Source organism: Vanessa tameamea, chromosome 14 (genome assembly GCF_037043105.1).
Source record: "Vanessa tameamea isolate UH-Manoa-2023 chromosome 14, ilVanTame1 primary haplotype, whole genome shotgun sequence".
Classification (NCBI taxonomy): domain Eukaryota; kingdom Metazoa; phylum Arthropoda; class Insecta; order Lepidoptera; family Nymphalidae; genus Vanessa; species Vanessa tameamea.
The window spans coordinates 5,229,524-5,254,228 of NC_087322.1; the positions used below are offsets into that span (position 1 = coordinate 5,229,524).

A 24,705-nucleotide genomic window follows, 5' to 3' on the forward strand; every position below is an offset into this window, starting at 1 on the left:
TAATAAATTACAGATTTTTTTAGGCATACCGAAGAATCCATTTATTTCCCGGTATTTTCTCTTCGTGTGAAATCCTCTTGATTTTTTTGCCGTTTAAGTACGATGGCATTATATAAAGTATCATATATTCTATTCTAAAATCAGAAGTTTTATCCAAATCCATGTATGAATTATTATTAATAAGATAACGTTAAAGATCTATGTCAAAGGAATAGTGCATTTTACTGGGATAAAAATAATGTACGTATATTCCCGATTTATAAACTTATATTCGTCACTATTTAGTTTTTTCTCCGCGTGACAGAAGGACATAGCACACAAAGACAAAAACACAAATTGTCGAATAAAAGAACAATAACATAGTATCATACCGTGCTGGTAGGGTTTTGTGCAGGCCCGTCTGATTAGGTACAACCCACTCATCAGATATTCTTTAGCCAAACAGCAATGCTATCAATAACATTGTTGTGTTCCGGTCTAAAGGGGGTCTTTAGATATATATTCTACCAGCAAGCAGCAATTGCTGTGTTCTGGTTTGAAGGATGAGCGAGCCGGTGTATCTACAAGCATTCATCGTACTATCCATGATAATATTTCTTACAGAGCTATGGTGACCACTTCCTACAATTAGTTCTACTATTATTTTTGCCGCTAGAGTCTATACTTCAAAAGTTTGTTAAGAAAAATAAATTAAGCAGTACTAGATTTCTATATGTTTCGCAGAAGCATATAAAAAATTTTAGAGTTACATATAATTTTAGAGTAGAAATTAATTTATATGTGTATGTTTTTGTGTACGTATATCCATCAGAAATAAACAAATGAACAGATACACTTTCGCATTTATAATAATAATATAATATAAGTAATATTTGTCGTAATTATCTTTTTAAATTCAAGTAATTTCCTTTTTATTAAATAAAGAGCATTTTGTTTTACTATGGGTTTAAATAATTTATTTTATTTCAAATTAAATTAAATAATAGCGTATTAGTGAATAAAATGGGAGGCATTGTGTAGTTGCAGTCATACTTAATTTATATGACAAGCAAACGTTAGGCTGGCCATTGTGGCCAGTTGGACCGGAGCCATAATGGGAAATGACCATCGAAATTCCAGTGATACAGTTAAATAGAACTAAGAATTGACACATTTATTTATATATCAACGTATTTTTGTTGAACGTTTCTGTTTTAAAGCTATTCTGTTAGATTTTTTAGCGCAAAAAATAATTGTTTAACTTTTTCTAGAGCAATTTATGAATTAAAAAAAATGCTTAATAATGGGGCGAGGGGGATCGGGACTGTCACATACCGGACGAAATGCAGCTACCACTTTACCAGCTACCAAGAGTAGTACTTCCCCGGGCGTGGTATGCAGCATGGCACGTCCACTATCATGATTTATTTCGTTCATTGTCATAAAATTTCATATAATTATGTTAAATTAAATTATTACGTATAATTAAGTGTATGTGTCATTTATTTAATGATAAAATATAATATGGCATAATACATAATAGGACTGTATTAAATCATCTTTGTTTAAAGTATTAGAATTTAACGTTGACTAGTCAAGATTATCAAAACTCGGGTTAGGCACAAGGGACATGACATCTTAGTTCCCAAGTTTAGTGGCGAATATATTATATAAAGGGAAGTTATTTTTTCTTCAATAATAAATAGGTTTTTATAAATATAAATTTAAATGTTGTTTTTTTTAATCGCTCTATCAAATGAAATATTAATTTCAAGGATTTTAAAACAGTTTAATATCACACACGATCGCTTTTAGAATATAAAAAGAGTGAAAAGAAACCAATAAAACACTTTTTTCAATGCAATCGCAAAATTGCATCTCTACTCGAGAGCACTCTGTGTGCGCCATACAAGTTATGAAGGAAATTCTACGCTGCAGAAAATCTCAATTTGTTGGTTGCTGGGAAAAAAATCTCTAAGTAAACTAGGGAACAAAATGTTTCAATTACATGCCATTAAGCAAAATTCGTCCATATACCTTAATTTTTTTTAAATTCGTATGTGCTAGAAATAAATTATATTTTAATTCATCGCTCTTTCTATATAACATACATATATATTAAAAGTATACAATAGGTTCCATTTAGGAAGTAAGAGCTGCGATGGAGTAACAAAATTAAAAAAAAATACACATAAAAGTTGTAGAAATTATATCTAATACGTAATTATTTTTTCATGCGATGCATTGTTAATGAGATATTTTGGATGTTTTTTCCCGTGATTATTTACTCTTAAAACTTCGATTTAAGTGGACTGAACTCCAATATAATCCAGTCGAAAAATTGAATTTCAGTATATTTTGCAAGAGTCTATATTCCTTGGACTATTACCCATACAGTGGTAAAATAGGGTTTGAAGGATTGTATAGAGCTCTATTATATTTGAAATTGGAAACTTGAAAATTTATATTTAGTCTCAGGGTCTGAAGGAGATTTAGCGAATGATTGAAGTTTGTGTTGGAAAATGTGTTATATTTGTAACAGCAAAACTTTATAATATTCAGTACGTTCTAATATACGTTCTAAATATGTTTATAATCGTATAAATTTATAATGTGGTAAGTGAACTTCATTATAAATATAAATATTTTTTATTCAAACATAATATTGAGTAATTTGAAACGTCCTGTTACAAATCTATATTGAATGTAAACTTAGACTGTTTTGTCTCATAGAAAATTAGAAAAAAAAATGTTATTTTTAATCAGCTCATTAATGTCCCATTAATTTGATCACGTTATCATTTTCATTACGTTTTATTTCAATGACAAGGAAATTAGTTTATGTTTGTCCGGATTCGAACATATATATCTATCGAACATATATATCTTCCGTTTAAATCCACATCTCGTATGCACTGGGTTATCTCCTACTTTTCTTTTAATGCCTAAGCAGTTAAAAAATACAACTATATTTATACTGATAATAGTAAAAAAAAAACAATTAATTATATCAAATAATATATTTTGTTATAAAAATAATAACGCTGGTTTCAGTCATATTGCTGTATTAAGTATGAGGCCGTATATTATTGTCATTAAAACAGATTATAATGATTATTTTTCTGGTTTTAGAAAACAATTTTGCTTATATTACGTTTAAAAAAGGTTTTATTTGATTAGACTTGTCTTGGACTATATATAGTAAAAAATTATTCGGTTTCTCTCTGTTACATTTCTCAGTAGCAGCTTGGAGTCTAGAAATTGGCACTTTTTATAGACAATTCTCTTCATCAGTTATCCGAAATCTATGTTCAATTTTAATTTAAAAATCTTTAAAAAATATATATATATATAATTCAAATACTGCAAGCAGTCCACTTCATATTTTACCTTATATAACATGTTTTTATTTGATGATATTTTATGTACATTTAATTATTACTAAAGCAAGTTCTGTTCTATGTGAAATATAATATTTAATCTTTGAATTTTGGTCAATAAAGGTTATAATTTTACTCTCATTGGCGATACGATGACAATATAATGTGCGGTTACGTTGAAACTGTGGTCGGAATCAATTATCTTGTAATTAATTTATTCATATTCATATCTACTTTAAAAATTAATTTTGATACAAAAATAAAATAGGATAGCTATTTACATTTAAAATTACAATTAATTCATAGATTTTATCAGAAAAAAATGTAATATTTTTTAATTGAACTATAATTTTAAGATATGCGAAAATATAACAGTAGTTATATTTATTTAAGATCTTAATAAGATTTAATGTTAAGGTCCGTAGGAACTTTTGGCTTTGACAGTGAACAAATATAAATTAAAAAAAAATACTTTTATATTGAAGACGAATGAACTCGATGTAAGGTTATATTTGATTTTATTTCAAAATAAGTATTATTTTGTGTAATCAAACACACTTATGTATGTAATATAACTATCGAAAAAGAGTAATTTCTGAAATGCTCATCAGTTATTCCAAACCGATGGCAACTAGTTCCCAAGGTTGGTGACGCATTGGTGAATAAGGAAGTATTAAAATTTCTTGCAGTATCCCTATATTGGCAGATAACTTACAATCACCTTATTATAGCCAACCTTTGGCCCATCTACCAATCCGACTATCAATGACATAAAAAAATACTTTAAGTTAAATCTTATAAAATGACGATTTAGCGAGCTTGCATGGTATTTTATCCAAGTTAATTGCTCAAATTTTTCTTAAACAGTTTCTTTTAAATTTTGATTGACCAATGATCGAGAAAGTCACTCGAAAAACTAGGCGGTTATTAAGCATGCTCCGTAGATAAACAAGTAAAATAGAAAATCTGAAGAATGATCGACGAACTCGCTCCGGTAATGACATAACAGAAGTAAAGATGTCGATTCATGAAAGTTGGGCAAGCATCCAAGAACTGATTTTGTAACAAGAATATATGGTCTGAGTATTGCGTATCAGAGGAACTCATTTGCAAGATCTTGTTATATGTACTTCTATCTATGGATATGAAAACATTTGCTTCGTGGATCTAGTAAATAGCTTATAAACCGACGGCTTCCATTACATATTTTTCTGGTGCAGGCCAAAGTTTGTCTCAGAAAACAAGTATAGTCTCACGATTAAATCACGATGCTCCGTCATTAGGTACAAGATCCACATCTTGTGCCTGATGACAGAGCATTGTCATAAAATGATCGTATTATGAGATTAAAGAAATGTAGAATAAACTTATGCGTGCCAGCACTTGTATACTGCAATATATGTGTAGTTGGGCGTTGTAAGCAAAATTCAGTCAGGAAACTAGGATTAGGTATACTTTGATTATATATTGAACTGATGAAAACTTATATTCGTATAATTACATTATGTATAGTAATAATTATTGACTGTTCTTGTTTAACCCGCCATTGGCCAACCCGATTTGATCGACATTTTACGTGTTTTTCGTTCAAATTGTGAACATTGTTTCAGCATGTCTTACGAAAGCAACCAGCGTCGTCTCGAGGCTCTTTTGCAAGAAGTAATGTCTGATGAGGATGGATTACAATCGGAAAGTGAGACTGGAAGTGACTTAGAATAGAAAAATTTCGAACCAGATCGAATACAAAATTCGGAGAGCGAAGAAGATTTGAGTGACCACGAATATTCAGATAATGAAAACTCATTGTTCTATTTGGGAAAGGATAAATCGACGAGACGAGAGGATAAATTACTCCATAAGGAGCCCCAACGTCAATCTGTCCGTACTAGAAGAGTCAATATTATAACTCAGTTACCAGGACCGAAGCGGATTATTGCCGGTAAGAAAGAACCTCTCGCAATTTGAAAACACTACTTTGTCAATAATATAATCGATATTATTGTAAAGTACACTAACCAATACATTGACACAGTGAAACATAAATATAACCGAGAGACGTATGCCAGGCCCACTAACGTCAAAGAGGTACAATGCTTCATGGGTTTGATTCTATAAGCCGTAGTAAAAAAATCTAATCATCTGAATGTTGAAGAGTTGTTTCGGACGGATGGTGGAGCCGTTGAAATATTTCGGCTTTCTATGTCTGCTCAGAGGTTTAAATTTCTTCTGCAAGTTTTGAGGTTTTAATGACTGTACAACGAGGCAGTAAAGAAAAGCAATTGACAAGCTTTGCCATAATAGAGAAATATTTGAAATATTTGTCCAAAATTGTAAGGATAATTATACTTTGTCTGCTTTTGTAACAGTAGATGAAAAATTGGAAGCTTTTCGTGGAAGATGTTCATTTCGCCAGTATATTCCAAATAAACAAAACCGCTATGGTATCAAAATTCAGGCTCTCTGCGACGCTAAAATGTTTTATACGTTTAGTATGGAAATCTATCCCAGAAAACAGTCAACGGAAGGTCCATTTCATCTTGATAATTCTGGCCTAGCTGTTGTCCAAAGATTATGCGAACCAATTTTCAATACTGGCCGAAATGTCACAACTGATAATTGGTACACTAGTATACCCTTGGCTAGTGCGTTACTTCAGAACTGCCTAACAATGGTTGGAACAATCAGAAAGAACAAAACGGAAATTCCCCCTGAGTTCAATATATTACGTGGTCGAAGAGTGAAGTCCACTATGTTTGGTTTTCGTGTTTTTATTACATCGATTAAAATAATCGAAACAAACAAATTTTAAATTCAAATAAATTTCGTTAACCCAATGCAGTTGCTGAAGGTGATAAAATACTCAAGTTTACCCCCTTTAATAAGTTTGTAGGGTTGGATTTTGAAACATTTGGCCAGTGGTCATCAGATGCTGAAAATCATAAACAAGAGCTGTCACTTTCTTAGCTCTCAGACTAAGTCTTGCGATTCAACGTGGTAATAGTACTTCAGAATGTTGGGTACAATGCCACATAAAAATCTATGCGATCCTACTTCAATTCTTATTAAAAATAAATTACCTTTTTTAATTGGTAAACTCAACTTAATGTAAAATAAAGCATTGCAATGCCTAACATTAACATACTTTATGCGACGCAATATTAATATATCGAAAAATAACAAACTAAAAACGTGCGTGCTATCACATTTTGTTAAAACAATCTAGAAAAATATGTTTTAATGTGTAACTCGTAGAGGTAATACGATGTTCTCATGCGTGTATTTTGAAAATATTGTATTATTTTAGTAATAAATAACAAATATCCTTTATTCTTTAATTAATGTGATTTTTTTTTGAATATGTAACCAAGCATAGTACAGTTGTTTTATGGGCTTAATTATCCACTTTACTTAAATTATAATAGACGGCCCCAGATCAGAATTATAAGATTATTGTGTTTCTTTCTGTCGAGAAATCTTCTTCCGTTTACTTCCGTACAACGGAAAGCACGAATAGTTGTTAGTCCTGAACTCTTTCCAGTCATGCTGGATTTGCCATCCTATGGGATTATGAGAGTTAAAGAACAGACAGTGCACACAATTATGCACTTCAATATTTACCATGCATTTCGCTAATTTCCGAGAATTGTCACCGAAGCCAAAATCGTTAAGAAAGGACGACAATAACAATATGTAAAGGAAAAGCAGTTTATCTATGTATTAAAATTATACAAATCTTTACTTTTTTTTCTTTTAGTATAGAAAAAAGTTTTACTTTTATTCTAATATGTGACCTCAGTCTGAGCTGAAAAATTATCTCCATATGTATCAAAATTAGTTAATCGTCTCTCGATATCTTTTGTAATACAAAAACGAACACTCGCTGCCAGTTTTACATCGGATATATCTCAGAGCACTTTACAATGAAATCATTGATCACAGAAGTGTTTAAGCTTAATAATTATTTATATTTATTATTGTATATATTATTCCTAATCATTGATCACAGAAGCCTAAATACTTCTGTGATCAATGATTTATAAGAAATTAAGAGACATTATTTGAATGCCTAACTGATACAACTACAAAACTATATGAAATTTTCATTCACTTCAAGTTTAGACGATTGACGTGACGAGCATAAATTTCATGTTCTTGTAATGAATTAATTGACTCGGAACCGCAACTACACAGGTCGATGTCCGAGATAAGAATGTCTCTAGCACTACTTGCACTTTTTTATACTTAAGAGCTTACAGAAGAATATATTACCTTCTCGACTACAAAATTGATTTTTAAACATTAGATCAATATGGCAATACTTAATATTTAAGAAAATTATTTATTAATTTTTTTTTTTATTTCATTTCAAGTACAAATACTTGAAATAAAATAATTTTAAACATTATTTAAGTTTCATTGGAACAATCTATACTTTCTTGATGAACTTCAGTCTTAATAACGGTACGTGTCTTGAAACAATAAACCGCAGCTTATTTCATTTCTAAGAGAAATGTAAGATCCTTCTTACCTAAGGCAAAAATGGGTCACCACTTCATTTATAAAGTGTCTTTCACAGTCAATTTATTATAAGAAATGTCGCAAATACTTCTATCAAATTCTGTATTTGGCATATTTCTAAAGAACAATTGAACTGAACTGAAATATTGCATTTTAGCTTTGATCGTTTTAAAACTGATTTCGATATAACTTAGTTTTTCATTCGATATTCAATTTTTTTGAATGAGAAATAAATTATTTTCTTAATATGTATAAGTTTATACACCAAATACTACAACAGCCATAAATGTATATTGTGTAATAATTATGTTGGTTATACTTTTTCCTTGAAACTTTATAGCAATTCATACTTTCCCGATAGTAAATCATAAAGTTACCTACATCTATCGTAGTATGAACAGTTTGTTTCTCCTGGGGATGATAAATGATTGGATCACTCGGTGCAGAATAATCTACACTATCATGGCTACTGTATTGATCCTATTCAACACCATTAAGCATTTTAGCACGATCAACGACAAGAAGCCTAATATGTAGCAAATCAATGTACATGCTTTGAAACTAGAAATCACAAAAAATTAAACTTTATTTTTATTATTTACACATTTTTGACAGATACGTTCATTGCATGTAACATGTATTTTGTTCAATCAAGTTATCATGCTCTCTTAAAGCAAACTTCCTAAGCTTATGATATCCTCAAGAATCACTGAATAGTCAGGTACTTACTCTACAATTTGAGTATAAGAAAATAATACACTTCATTGTTTGTATATGGTTATTCAATTCGAAAATTAATATAATAAAAATTTATAAATTAAATAGTTTATAAAAATAAACTTTTAATCCAATTTCAATAAGCATAATCTTTGTAAACGATTTAATGGAATTTTCTTATAAGTACTTGATGCAATTGCAACAAATAACGCCTGAGAAGCGATATTTGAACAGTATCTAAATGTTTACTTAACAGCCTTTAAGTGCAATCTAACTGTTGATCTAAGTGCATTGAATGGATCTATGTCCATTGTGAAACGGGCAACTAAATGGTTGTGTAGTGCTGTGTATTACTTGATGGGTTCCCTAAACGCTTTCTTCGGCATGGTTCGTGTAGCGAAGTTATCATGATGATGAAGACGCTGAAATAATATCTATGACAAAAATATCTAAAAACAAATCATAATATTTAAGCTGTGTAACATTTTTCAGCGATGAATTGTTTGTTTTTTTTTTATGTGTATAGAAAACGATTTGTTTTGTGAAAAGCAAGTTTTTGTGCTTTATGTAGGGACGTGGTAAAAAATAGTCTTAACGAGGCTACAGGGACGTCACATTCGCCAACTAACAATCAATTTGTGATCAATCCACAAATGTCACCCGATTTTCGACTGTACAACCTGACATTATTCTGACATTGGAACTGGAAGAATTGACCTTTTTTGGAACTACTGTCTATTTCTAATAATAAAAGGTAACTTAAAGATAGGATCATGCATGTGCTACTTCTAAACAGTCAAAGAAATTTACTTTATATTTTTTTTAATTTAGATAACAGGTTTTTAATTAATCGTTTGAATTTAAATGTTAATTTTATAATTCAAGAGTATGAGAGATTGTACAGTCGAATGCGACGGTGGTGGTGCAAAATTCAGTATAACGAGCGCACCGTTCGAACGTAGTTGACCGTGTCTCCTGTGGCTTCAGTGAAAGCGCGCCTTAGTCGGGCCCGGCGAGTCTGCGACAGGGTTTGTGGACAGAGGAGCAGCCCCTGCAGGTTGAAAACAGAAATCAAATCAAACATATAAAATTTGATTTGATTTGAATGGAACCTCTCAAGACCCTTACACAGCACTTACACGCCGGACTGAACAGATCTGTAACAGCGTTCTATCGATAGCTTAACGATAATGCAACAATAGCGTTACTCCTAAATGGATAAATTTGATACAAACTATTGCAAGAAATGATTTTAAATGTGTGGTAGTTATATTTACGAATCTGGCGCTTGAAATATGTTTGTAATGTTGGTATGTCAGATAGTTACTGGGTGCTTTAGGATATGTTAAGTTGCCGTGACTCGCCAAATACGAGAAGGTACGTACTTACGTACTTTCAATAAAGATTTCTTCACACTGATTTTAGTCAAATGATCTTACACTGTTAATTATATTTTCAAATGTAATCCTGTAGAAAATCCATAGATAATGTTTTTAAAATAAATAATAATTGCATAATTTTGTTCGAATAAAAGTTATTGTAATAATTTTTATTTTATTTTTTCCTTTTTGTACAAAGAAATCCTTGAAAGCGATCATATAAAAACATTTCGCTTAACTTTATTTAAGTAAAGCCGTTTAAGCAATTATACAGCTGTTGTTCCAGCAATTCACTTAGTGATCTAATTAAATAGCCTTTTTGCAGTGTTGGCTTGCGTGTTCAGCGTTTATTTTTTTACAAAGGCCGGATATAAACTTTTCGGTGCCTTAATTTTTTTATTCATCAGACCGAGAATGTTATTTTTCCTCTTAAATTTCCTTGTGTTTCTCAATTTATTCATTAATGGCTTTTCTAGGGAACATAACTAAACCTCATAAGGTGCCGAATGCAAATATCAAATGTTCAAGAACATTTATTTTGTTTTCAAACGCGTCAATATTTGTGGTAGGGTGTTACGATTTTTTTAGTATTTCTGATATTCCATATATAATTATTGAATTGTGTTAGGTACATTTAATAATTTTAAGAATTTGTAATATTTTGTGTAATATTCGTGTAAATTGTAATAAATTGTTCCGGCATAATATTCATATATAATTTTATTATCAAACACAGTCGCTTACTTTTTGTGGCGCCATCTTTTAGCAGCGTGTCTTACCTGTTTGAAGGGTCGCATTCCGCCGTTGATTCGTAAAGAATCGGCCGCGATCCCAGCGATTCCATCGCCGGGTTCTCGTAGTTGTCGCAGTGAGGCGCTGGGGTGGTGATGTGTGTGGTGGGCGCAGTGAGTCGCGCATGCGCTCGACTCCGGCTGCGAGCTTTGTCGTATAATTCTCGTATTTGTGGCCGGTAGCAATAAAGCCGGAGGTTGAATAACAGGGCATGTACTGACAGCATGTAACGAACTACATCCACAAGGGTAGTGAACAGCTGAGCGAACACTCTCTCTAGACACAGATCGCGCTAGTTGTAGTGCCGACATCGGCGCCGTTGACTGCCTTCTTTCGCAAACACGACATCTAGCGTAAGCGTGCGGAACTAACTGACATGCAGTCACTGAACCCCTATGTGAGCAAGTTGCCATTGGCGAAACGAGAGTTTGAGGACGGTCTGCTGGTTCTCGACATTGCAATTCTATATCTGGCACGCTTCTCGTAGTACCGTCCTCTATTCTAATTGATGCAGCACTTTCTTCGCTGCCGGGACCACCTGACAATTGAGGTCGTAAATGGGTGGTACAATCTTGCCTTTGAAGTACCGGCTTAACGGTTCTATTCTCAGTAGGAACAATGACAGTGACAGAAGGCCCAGAAACCAAGAGGCTAGCTGTTTCATCACTGCTTCCGTAGCCGGAATTTGTAATGGCTTCAGTACTATCTGTTGTTGGCACGGACATCTTGTTTATAGTCTGAAACAAATGAAATAATTTCTTGTTAACTTACTAAATCACGGCAAACTATGCAAAAAAAGTCGAACCTGATCATACAAAGTCGAGTATCAGGTGTCCTCAATCCACAAACAAAATATACATTTATTTAAGCGGTAGTTGTACAAATTGTTATATTTTTAGACAAAAATACTAAATGTTACTTTGTAAAATGTGTTAAATTACTAATGCTCTAAGATTGATTATTGTATAATATAAAAATCTCAAATATCATGATGAACTGTCGTCATAGCAGCTTTCAGTAAGATCAATGGTTATGGGTTGGAGTTTTAATAAAAAGTTGTACATACTTCATATGCATGTTGTCTTAAAAAAAACTGCTGCCGATTCGAGGCTATATTAACACTGTCAATAATAAGAAATAATACATTTAAAGTATATAATTAATTTCTATCGATTATTATTAACACAAATAACATGATTCACATATTATCAAAGAAATCTAAGTGTTTTCCATTTCTTTGAAAAAATGCTGTACTATACCAATATGATATTTGTGAATGTTCAAAAATGTTTTAACAAAATTCTCTTAAAGAAAATAATTTTCCCGATCTTAATACGTCACATCTTCTCAGTGCCCTACATTTATGTTAAGCTTTATAGCTTTTACATTACAAGTAAATACATATTTGATTTAAGGAAACACTTATTGTAAAAGCCAAATCACGAAAAAATACATTAGGTATAAGTATCTAAATTTGTAAAAGAGTTGCACTTGAAACAAAAAGAAAAGCAGCGTAAGGGAAAACTAGTCTGCAATTTGAAGTGTTGTAATTTTCATGATTAAAGCCACGCCGAGTTTTAAAAGCAAGTCACTCGTCGAAAACAGTAGAAGTCTTTGGAAAGCAAAATAAAGAACGAATGGACCGAATTTCGTGGTGATTTATCTTTAAGCGTTTCATATTGTAGAAAATAATCGAAATTATTAACCGTAACTGTAAATATTAATTATTAGGCTATATATTGATCGCTATTTTAAATTCAGAATCAAATACTAACTGTAATACTACTAATATCTTTCAAATTTTACAATACATAGTCCCAACAAAATTCTAAAAATTAATTATCGCAAGCCCTATGTTGCGTTATCAGTAACAGTATTTACAACAGCTGACATGCGTATTTTTTGAATATTAGTGTATATATTTATATAAATTAAATTAAAGTTACAGCATTTTATAAAACAATAGCACTAAATTGAAGGTGCTTTCTGTGTATTATTCGTTTTTCCAATTGTAAATTCTAACGTAAAAGAAGAAAATTTCGCTGAAGGAACAATAGTGACTCGACTCCAGGTCGCACGTTCCGCACTTTTGCTTTAATACACTTTTAAGAATACACTTTGAGTGTTCTTTGAAAGTACCCACCCCTCTAGATATAATGTCTAATGCAACGAAATGTTTCAACGTTATATTATAATCCGAGGAGTTTTATTTATAAAGAACATAATGCTAGAAAAATATGTATAATATGCTTGTGTTATTATTTAACCCTTTGTTAATATTAAATACCAATAGATTACCAAAACCTTAGTTCGCGTATATTTTTGTTAACTAAATGAAATTACTTTGTAAATAACCTCAAAAAGACATCATCCACATCATCATCATAATAAACCTGTAATAATTTGGATTAAGCTGGACATAGGATCTTTGGCCCTTCTCATCAAATTCCTACCATTATCTACAAATAAAGCAATTAAGATATCATAATGACAATTCTAAGATCTAAGCATGAAAATATCGATCCATGATAATAATGTAACCGTTTATTTTAAGCTACTGATCATTTTATAACTTGTTGGCCAGAATATTTATCGATTCCACCAATATATCAACATTTAACACGCCATAGCGAAATTTTAAGAGCAATTAATGGTCTTACTAGGAAAAGCCATACCCATAGTCGGATAGGACTGGAAGATATAGAAAACAACTTAGTTTTATTTTGGCCATGAACTATATACAGAGTTCATTGAGAAATAAATATTATATACCCAATGAAACTTTAATTGATTAAGATTTTAAATGTATATAACAAGAGACAAAACTTTGAACAGAAATCTAATCGTACAAGCTCGTAACTGCTCACCTCCAGCTAGTATTGCCAGCTGGCAATATAAGAAATAAAAATCAACTTCTTACAAAGCCATTGTGTTGTAACAATGGAGCCTATAAGTATAATATTCTCTCTGAAACTAGCTGTCCATCATGTTCATAGTATGCACATGTTTCTCATTACGGCTAAATGTCAGTAGAACTTGGTAGAATGGTTAACTTTCGTGGTTCTGCTTCTTACACTTTTACTGTAATATTTTTCCTAAATGAATAGATTATCGATACTTCTTATAATATTTTTACAATTCAGGTAGGAAATTTATGAGCTTATTTCAACCATCATAGTCCAGCCTTATTATATTAGACTAATTAAACGGTTAATTTAGCTTGCCCTATTTGTTCTTTGGGTCAAATGTGATAGTTGATATTTTATCCCCTTCCTCTTGACCGATTTATCTGATATTTGGTGCACACCTTTAGTTCAGATGACAATAGAATTTAATATATTCAGTTTCATTGTAAATTAAAGATGGTCGCCGTCACCAACTGGCACCCACCCCACCCAATTCAAGGTTTGGTATCGAGTCGAGGTCTGTGTGATGTAAAGGTGATATATTCAGTATATCGAATATGAAGTTCGAATTTGATGCTAAACTCGTGGTAGAAAAATTTACAAAGAACGAGCTCGAAAGTTCGAAAACTTAAAAGGCCTCCCGACCGCAACCAGTAAAAAATTACACAAATTCCCATATGTACCAACCAAATGAACCGTAACCGTCGACTTTGGAAGAGACGGCGTACACTTTATTCACCCTAAAACCATACAGTTTCTAACAGAGTTTAATTGTGGGACGGGTGAAAGAAGGACGTTGCCCTTAATTCCGTCATGGGCTTCAATTGTCCACAAAATGTAAGACAACACTGTAGACCACGCTGTTGTGTGTTTAGGCTTGAAAGTTATTGAACAACTAGCTTAGGTGGCACTGAGTGGAGTAAAGTCTTTGGAAGGTTTATCCATTGAGTGGTTAGACTGTGATTTTATTTTTCGAGTTTGATCAATACCCGAGATTGATAATAAGAGTTACGACTTACGTACTTAGTATCTACATGATTGTTTTTTAGCTTTTAGAACATTATCTGCGTAACTATTATATTTCTATACAATAAAGCCGTTTTACTTGAAACTTGTTTTATATATCTTATTATTATTTATAATATTTATAAAAATTCTTATTTTTCTCTCTTTTCTTAAAATCTCTTTTTTCCTTTTTGAGTCAAAAATTTTGGTTGTACGTTAATATTTGCCATAAAAATAATGGGATAAAAGTAACTTGAAATATCTATTACATCTCATAGCTTTCAATTCTCAATATATATTTCACTTTCAATCATTTCTTCAGCATATTGCTATATTTTTTTCATCCGTATTTTTCGTACCATAATTATTGTCATTACATTTCCCAGTAAAAGCACCGTCATTTTCTTCTTAATGTACAAAAACAACATTGTTAGGAGTGTTAAGTCGCAGAGAAAAGTTTTCTTAGGTTGGTTTTAAAGCTTACATAAACTCCTAAAATAATTTAGAATCTGAAGTGGAGCACGTGATTTACAAACACTCGGCAAAATTTGCCAAAATCTTGAAAGTCTTGCTTAATTAAGGGAACTTTTGTCAAATTGTGATTAAGAGTTATTTATAAATTTTGTATGAAATATAATGGTTTAGTTTTTTTTGTTTCATTCATCATCCATATCATCATTAAAATTCTTAATATTAAAGTGTTTGCTGACTTTCTCTTTTCCTGGTTCTATACACTTCATTAAAAATATGATTCTGTAGCATTATATCTACTTTAATAAAATTAACTTAATTTATTAAAATAAGCAGCATGGTGGAAGAAATTTCAAACATTCTCCGCAAAAGAAAAGGAGACATTTACCCAGCAGTGGGATATTTACAAGCTGTTACTTTTTATAAAATGGCAATGACATCTCATCACTGAGTGGACCTTACATTTCAAAATTAAGAATCTGCTAATCGTTTCTGCGAACGGTTGCCTCTTTTCAGTATTTCAAAAGACTGTGATTGCTTTCATTAAAAAAAATGTATACTCTCTATTTGAGAAAAAGGTTTCGAGCTTATTCAACTTCGTTGCTCCAATGCTTAATAGATACACATGCAGTTTTTCCACCGACGCATGCAGGATTCACGAGATGAACTAAATTCAAATTAAGTATATGAAAAAATGGACGTGTTTTCCTGACCGTAAGTCCGTGCTCATCTATTATAAGTCACATATTATAACCAATGGGCTATTTCAATTCATCATGTATTATTGTAATTTCTTTTTATTCTACAATTTGTTAAGCAATTAAATTTTAATTAGGTATGTACGTTTTGCGTCATTTCATTATACTTTTAGTTAGATTATTTATACATAATATAATTTATTTCTATGTTATACAAATAAAATTAAAATTAATTTTAATTCTTGAAGGAAACATACATTTACAATAATAGATACAATTGTTACAATATAAAATATTTATAGGTAAACCTATTTGATTATATTATTTAAATTGAACGCTTTCATGGAAATTGAGATGGTTGATACTGTAAACTCCTTGTTACTACATTTTATGTAACATTTACTAAAACTTGCAAGTTGTAAGTTAATTTATATGTTAATTGATGTGTAACTGTTGATGTATCTCAATGGTTTCGTTTATCTTGTTACTAAAGTTGCTTTAAGTTAGAGGCCACTTGGATCACAACTTTACGAACTTAAAAATCCTCGATTAAGATTCTTGCAATGGACATGATTAGTCGTATATTATATGCATACCTATAAATGACATTTTCATACAGATTTATAAGTTATGGTTTGAATACTAATTGCTCATGGATTTTCCATTATTGAGCCTTTTCATCTTATATACACATAATATTAAAATAACAGCTTTTTACTAAATGTATATGGATGTATACACGGTACATATACCAAAGTACCAATTTTTTTTTCAGTTTTTGTCTGTCTGTCTGTTTGTTCCGGCTAATCTCTGGAACGGCTGGACCGATTCTGACGGGACTTTCACTGGTAGATAGCTGATTTAGTAAAGAGTAACTTAGGTTACATTTATTTTAGAAATATATATAAAATAAAAATAAAGTCACGCTGCAATATCCAAATACTGATCTCGGGTTCCTCCCACCAACGACTTAATATCACAAAAGGTGCCTATTACAAAATTAATAAGTTATAGTAAAATCTGCGAACTGAATAATATCTTTTTTGTTAAATTCAAACGCGCACGAAGTCGCGGGCAGATCTAGTCTATAATAGTATCAAAGAAATCCGATAATATTAATGCCTTAGAGAAATCTGTCGCTGTTTCATTACTCCCTGTATCAGATTGAGATTATTTCTTACAAAATTACATTGTATAAACGGTTTATACCAGCTTGAGTCATTTTTTTTTAACATTTTTATAAAATTCTTTCTTAGTGGTAATTAAAAAATATTCAGGAATAATAATAGGTTATAAATATTCCTTACATTTTTAAGCGAATACATTTGTAAGTTTTATTATATTTGTTTCGATTGGTATATTTGGCCATTTCAAATGATATTTTCATTTCAGTTCCATTCGTAATTTCATCAAAGTTTAATCTGGTAAGTTCTGCTGTATATGTAATATTATATCCAAGGGTTCGATCTGATAATAAAACTATGAGAATGTATATTATCAAACAATTTGGTTTGAGGACTTTTCACAGATATCTGCAGTTGTCTGATGTAATCAAAGCGTTGGTATTTGACAAGCTTAATCTGTCAGCTTTGGAGATTAAGTCAGTCGCTTTTCATCAGTTACATACTATCTTCCTATCTGGTATCAAACGGATTATGAATAAATCTAATGAAAGCGAATGTCATTTCCTTTGTATAAATTACATTACTTAAATTATTAATTTTGTTCATCTTTTATATATATATATATATATTTTAAAAATATATAACTGACCTCAAAAACAATAGAACATGCGTTCGTGTATTAACATACCATCTTAGCAATTACGAATTCGTAATTATCCTAAGCTATGACAGCTTCCATTACTATTCCATTTGACAACTACATCGCATTATCTAATTGTTTTCCAAGTAAATTACTTAGAAAACCATTACAATGATTTATCTGTATTGGTTCTGCTGATACTCCTAACTGCACACTCCACACGAACGGGCCGGCAATCAATAAGAGATTGCCGTCCTATCGGATTTAGAAAATGTGAAAACATATAATCACCAAAACAAACGTTTCGATCTTATCGTATGCATTGTGATCTTACGTTACCTTATGTATTTTTACACGTCGTGATATGTCCAATTTCTTTTATTTGCAGAATTGATGAAAAAGGATTAATTAATTATTATTTTTTAATAAATTCAATATATAACGAAAATCAGTAAGTGAGCTTTGATATATATATTTTATGATAGCTGTGTAACAAAGTAACTAAGGAAATACTACTACTATACTTTTTGTCCATATCTAAACTATGTTGTTTTATATGTATTCTATCTAAAACATAATATTTCTCCAACACAATCTGACAATTTTTGAGCAAGCGGTGAAGATGTTTTAATTGTCACAGTTGATTTTAACATCGCTAGGTATCCCGTTGGGTTATATATTTTTAGTTGAATATATTTATAAATTCCATTAAATGATAAAAAATTTAATCAAAATGCATTAACATCAAAGGTATGTTACGAAGATAAAGTGTATAATTACGGAGCTGGTAATAAACTTAATTGTAACATCTATTCGGAATGAATGAGCCCGCCTAATGGCAATTTTTCGTGACGCCGCAGTTTAATCGCGGAAACGAAAACACGTTATTTATAATTCATCAAGAAACAATTTGAAAAATCTAGTGGATTCTTCAACGTTTCATTCGAAGTTCTGTAATTTAGTGAAGATTTGTTTTGTTGAGGGCTATTCTTTTAAATCACTTGACTAGTTTTAGACGCACATAAAAATAGAAACGATGCAAACTAAAAATCGACTGAAAATGTCTCAGTTACTTTTTGGGGAAATAAAGCAAGGCGTTAATACTTCTCACTTTACAAAAAACTAATTTTCTAAATGCGTGTATTAGAAAATCCTGATAAAACTACTTTGCTAAGCCTAACATTATGATTTTATTATTATAAGCTTAACACCTAAGTACCCACTGTTACCGCAATAAATTTCTGTATATCGAGTATCAGAATGAATAAAGAAATTCATACAAACGCATTTAATACCGTAGTAGGGGAGTTTTCCGAAAAATATGTAAAATATACCCAATATTGAATTATTCATCAATTCCAGCTATCTCAAATCAATTTGCATGTAAAAATTATAAAATACTCCGTAAGGAATTAGATATACTTAAAGAAAGATTAGCAAATTCAAAATTAGTTTACGTAATACTTTTAAACCTTAACGGTTTTACTTGTTTGATATACTTTCTGTTTTTATTTTTAATTTAAGTTGTCATTTATTTGTATTAATTTAATGTGGCAAATTAAATGATTTATGTAATTTCTTAAAAAAAAAAAATAACTAAAAAGTGTTGTTATAACTATTTGTTGATCCTTATATTCAAAGATTATGTATGGATATATGAATACAAGTTTAAAGATACCATCTTAAAGATTATAATATCCATCGGTCTGACTTTCTGGAACGACGTCCAATTACAAAATCTATGGAATAGTATAAGGATAAGTGTGCACTATTTATTCAGTCTCGTCCTTGTTTATCGATATCCCTGATAACCAGTCATCCAATACGATCGGAAATAAATCAGGTGTAGGGCCTGCTTTTCAAGGCATGGGAGTGTAAAACTACCAACGTCATATTCAGATCGATGAAAATATTTCTTTGCCGTAATTCAGAACTTCTAGATATATCACCTGATCATAAAATTCACATCTAAATAACTAACTTTTATAGATTCATATATTTAAATAGATAGTTCTTTATAATACCTACATGCATATATTGTTCATTGAATCTCATTTTCCCCTTAACGCATTTTGACAATAAAATCTATTTTGTAAATCACTGTGATGTGAGTGAAATTCGGCCGCCAGTCGTGGACTGGACTAGATCTGTACTAGAATAAGTAAAAAAGACTATACAAGATTTGTATTAAAAAGAACATAAGACTACGACATGAAACACCCGTTCTATTTTATTTTATAATGTATATAGAAATATGAGTATCGACAAGCCTTTTTTCATTAGCAGATTAATTAAATTTCTCATGAAAAGAGTAAAAAAAAACATAGAACCTACAGAAAAACCTAGCAACGAGACCGATAAATTGTTATTTTCCGTATAAAGTAATTTTTTAGCTATTAACTTTTTTTATTGAACGTTTATTTTTAATGGTCTTTGTCAACTCTGGATATTGTGTATTTATTTTTTATACTAGAATTTAAATGCATATAACATGAATTTCTCATGATCTAAAAATAAAAAGTAGAGCATTATAGTAAAACAAACATTTACCAACAAGAAGAAAATAAAATACAGAAAAAAGTGATAAAAAATAAATAAAACGTTTAAAAACTTTAATATTTACACACAGACACAAGTTTACGAACCCTGTTTATTTATCATTCGATGCTACTGAATAAACTCCATTTAAAACTTTTCCATTCGTTCAATAACGAATTTAATAGATTTCACAATCTGTTAAATAAAGCAAAAGTTTTAACGGATTTCAAAAAAAAAAATATGTTTGTACTTTTACGTATAGCATCATTTATTATAAATACCATCACTTGAATGTAAATAATACATGAAATAATATTATAGCCTCGATGGTTCAACGGTTAAAACTCCAGAAACTTAACCGAAGATTGCGGAACCTAAATGTTCATGCAAAATACACTGAATTTAAACATGATTAATTTGTCCTTACGATTCATCTCGTACTCCGCGATCACGGAGAACATCCTGAGGAAGCCTATACATTTCAAAATAATATATGTTTCCACTAAATATGGACTACAATTGGTGGTCTTATCCTCGAAAGAAATAGATGTTTTGTCCCCCCCCCCCCCCCCGTGTTTAGCTTTTATTTTTTTAATACCAGAACATCAAATATTTCTACATTTCTTTACAATTTATTATAAACGAAAAGTTATTCAAGATATAATTCGAAAGGCATACGGGAAAATTGGTCGATATATAATGGGCATTAATCCGCCATACGTAAGTAAAATAAAAATGTTTATTGTGTTACATACAATATTTAATCTATAACATGTTAGGAACCAAAACTTAGTAAGGACTTGTGTTAGGATGGCCCGCTCTTCCATTACAAAAAAAAAAATGTATGTACAATCTTTTAAAACAATAGAAATAAGTTAGACCAAACCTAAGAGTGATAGACATGTGTATGAGTGCGAATGAGTAAGTAAGTCTTAGATAAAAATGTAAAAAACACATTATTAAAAGCGAATATTATTTCAAAAGATAAACTATCAAGTAAAAGCAATTCAAATCGTAGTTTTTTATTCTCTCAAAAGTGTCTTCAAGAAGACAAAAGCTGTCGATTCAATTGGGTCCCTCCCTAACCAGGTTGGAGAGCCCGAGCAATCTCTCGAGTGATTCTAGTAAAATCTTTTCATACTCGGATATACTCACTACTATAAATATACTAAAATATACTTATTACTTCAAAAATGCTTTTTTTTTAAGCACCAATTATTATCTTTTTATCATTTAATGTCAATATGAAGATACGAGATAGCACGTTCTAAATAATTGCGTTATATTCAAATTTTTTTTTATTATAGGACATCAAATCCCGAAGGATCATATGTCATAAAAATACTTAATCAATAATACGCTCATCGTATCATCAAAAATGGCCGAGACTTCAAAGAAAATCGTGTCGAGGACGGTCACGCGATATGACTGTTAATATAACCGAGTATTTACAATTTATAATATCCTATGAGTGAACTTTTGCTTGATAATATCAATAGATTTATTAATTAGCTTTGTCGTATACATAAAATCATCTAATTAAGGAAATTTTCGTTAAACTAAAATATATGAATGGCTGTTAATATGTTAATAAACAAAAAAAAAAAATTCCATATGTGTGCCTGATGAAACTTTTATATTAAAAAAAAATACGAATCAGTTTCTGTTTATATATAGAACCGTAAAAACATATGACTTAGTAGAAACAACCATCAATAATGCGCATAAAACATTGTCGAAAATACGTAGTTTTGGAATTGAACTTAACTTTTAATAGTGTAAGAAATCTTAAATGATCAAATAAATATTAGATATGTGTACATTGGAAACTGGAGAACAGTTGCTTTATTTCATTAATTATTTGATATTCGACATAAAGTTGTTATACTAAATAAATATCGATCTTATGGATTCACGTAATTTAATTTACTTACAAATCCTAGTGTTTGGAATATAATAGTTATCAAATGAAACATTATTGTTAATGTGGAATCTTTCCTCTCTCTTACCTGCAATCTGTCGGAGTGATTTCATGAAAAACGACGGAAATGTGTAACAGGAAGCAAGAAGCTATTTAATTTGACCAATGAGCGTGCTAGTTATTTAAATTGGCTGTCAGATAGTACCAACTTATTTTCCGAGAGCATATATTGTTGGAGCCGAGATGGCCCAGTTAAGAACGCGTGCATCTTTACCGATGATTTCGGGTTCAAACCCAGGCAAGCACCACTGAATTTTCATGTGCTTAATTTGTATTTATAATTCATCTCGTGCTCGGCGTTGAGGTATAAATTCTACATGTGTCAAATTTCAATAATAGCTCCAAAGCTTCTCCTCATAAAGAGAGGAGGTAACATTGACCTTGAAACAACGTATGTAGGCATATAACATGGAATACCATGTTATAGTTACAGAGGCCAATAGGCCTTACTGGGTTTTATCTTTTTTTTTTCTCGTATCAATCATTGTAGTTAATCTATTTATAATAATAATATATTGTGGTTTTATAACCACAATAACATAACATAATAACATACACAGCCATGCGTCTGTTATTATGAATGAAAAAAAGAAAAATGATGTGTCAAAGGTGCTTCCTCGTGTCTCTTGTTATAAATGAATCAACGATGACAGCTTTTTTCCCAATTATTTTAGTAGCGTAGTATATATGTATCTCCCAACGAACTCTATGTTTTGTGTTTATGTATTTATTTATAATATTTCTTACATTTCAATCTAACATTTTCCTGGCAAGAATTGCCAAAATTATTTAATTTCCTTAATTTATTTAATTACTCTTCTTATGTGGTGGTTCAAGCAAACTATCCACTATTCCGAGAAAAATATTTTTTTTTTTAGAGGAAAATGATTCTTGTCCCCTGAGTGAGAAATTTGCGATCAACGAATACTATTAATAATACTTAAAATTAATTGTTAACTAAAAATATTCTAGCTCCTATAGTCTGTGATGACAAAAAAAAAAGGTTGAAGACGGATATGACAGACATAAATAATTCTGTCTAGTCAATATAATAACTCAAAATTTTAAACGCACGTACAAAACGATACGAGAAATGTGCTCTGAACGTCTTCATATATTATTATTATCGTCCATTACATTCCCCCTATAAAAGTAAGTGTAGACTCGTAAAATGCACTCGTTTTACGAGCTGCTAGCAAAATACACGATATATAAATGACCAGACGAGATACTATTTCGAGTGATCTTTATGATACGTGTAGTGCAGGAGGTTGACGCACGATTTTTAATTTTTGATGGTAATCGAAATTTGAATGTGATTTAAACATTTGAATAAAATATTTAAAAAACATTTTTAAGTTAAACGATTTTATTGAAAAAAGTTATTAGTGATGTAGATAATGTAATAAAAGCTAAAAAAATATTAAACAGGTCCTAAGTACAAGTTGGCACACAACTCTTCCTTACAATCTAGAGAATCGGTCTGACTCGAAAATAAAATCGCGAGACATAATAGCCTGAGTAAATATATAACCAGTATTACTCGTAAATAAATAGGTATATTCTCATTACTCACGGCACTTACGTCGAAACATATATACGATAGTATTATGTTATGTATATTAGGTAGGCGGACTGACTGAACGTAAGGGGTACCTGTCAGTAGAAGTTGGAGCTGTACATTATCTACTTGCCATTGCACCACTAATCTTGAAAACTAAAATGTATGTAATTTGTGCCTGAAATTACACTAACCCAAACATCCGTCTATCCTCAACACCCTACCCCTAAGTAAATAAACCCTCCAAACAACGATAATCACTCGGATTTATGTAACGAAACTTTATCAAAATTAAATGTAAATTTTCTTAATTAAATCACCAGTTTCACAGAAATCTCACATCTGTTTGCATAATGTACCCTAATCATTAAATAAGTATTTATTACTTGGTTTATAAATTAATGTTATGTATTATAAACTCAGAAATAACGTGCCAATAATAATAACATTATTAGAGATATTAATCTGCAATATTAATATAACTTCGGTGCCAAAATAATTAAGCAATTCAAGCCAAAATATGATATTTTCATATAGACTGACATTGAGATTATATTAATAGTAAATCAATTTATAGTCGCGTCAAGTGGATACATTAATTTGGTTCCTAGCCTAAGACTAGACGGGGCTTAGAAGACATTTCAATTATTTTGAAAATAATCGTTTTGACTTTATATTTCATCATATAAACCTGCAAAATATTATAGTCGAAACTTTTTTGTTTAATATAGGACAGCGGGCTGATTTTGATTTTGACAGACTGACTTTTGAGCTATGTAATGATAAGTCACAATGTATACAATCAATGAGAGCTATATTTCTCATAATTAGTTCAATCATAAAGTCATCTCTATCGTAGCCATAGTACCAACTTATTGTAAGTACAATTATTCATAATAAAATTGTTTAATGAATCTTTATTTGTTTTCAATATCAATGTCATTCATCTGATTGAATTTTAAATCTATGTCATTGAACATTAGATGCAAGTAGTGCCATATATATGAATTTAAAAT

General features: G+C 30.7%; 1 protein-coding gene across 13 annotated transcripts in view; it reads right to left on the minus strand.

Annotated features, from left to right (window-relative positions):
- The window catches only part of LOC113398625 (small conductance calcium-activated potassium channel protein), a 238,953-nt gene that overhangs the window by 122,877 nt on the left and 91,371 nt on the right, over window positions 1–24,705 (minus strand). For 12 of the 13 annotated variants that reach the window (XM_026637464.2, XM_026637465.2, XM_026637466.2 and 9 more), the window contains exons 2-3: window positions 10,753–11,502; window positions 9,544–9,645 (exon numbers count right to left, since the gene is read on the minus strand). In XM_026637464.2, the coding sequence (XP_026493249.1) occupies window positions 9,544–9,645; window positions 10,753–11,490 (840 nt within the window). In that variant the 5' untranslated portion in view covers window positions 11,491–11,502. The remainder of the gene's footprint in view (window positions 1–9,543; window positions 9,646–10,752; window positions 11,503–24,705) is intronic. The other variant, XM_026637475.2, reaches the window with a different exon arrangement.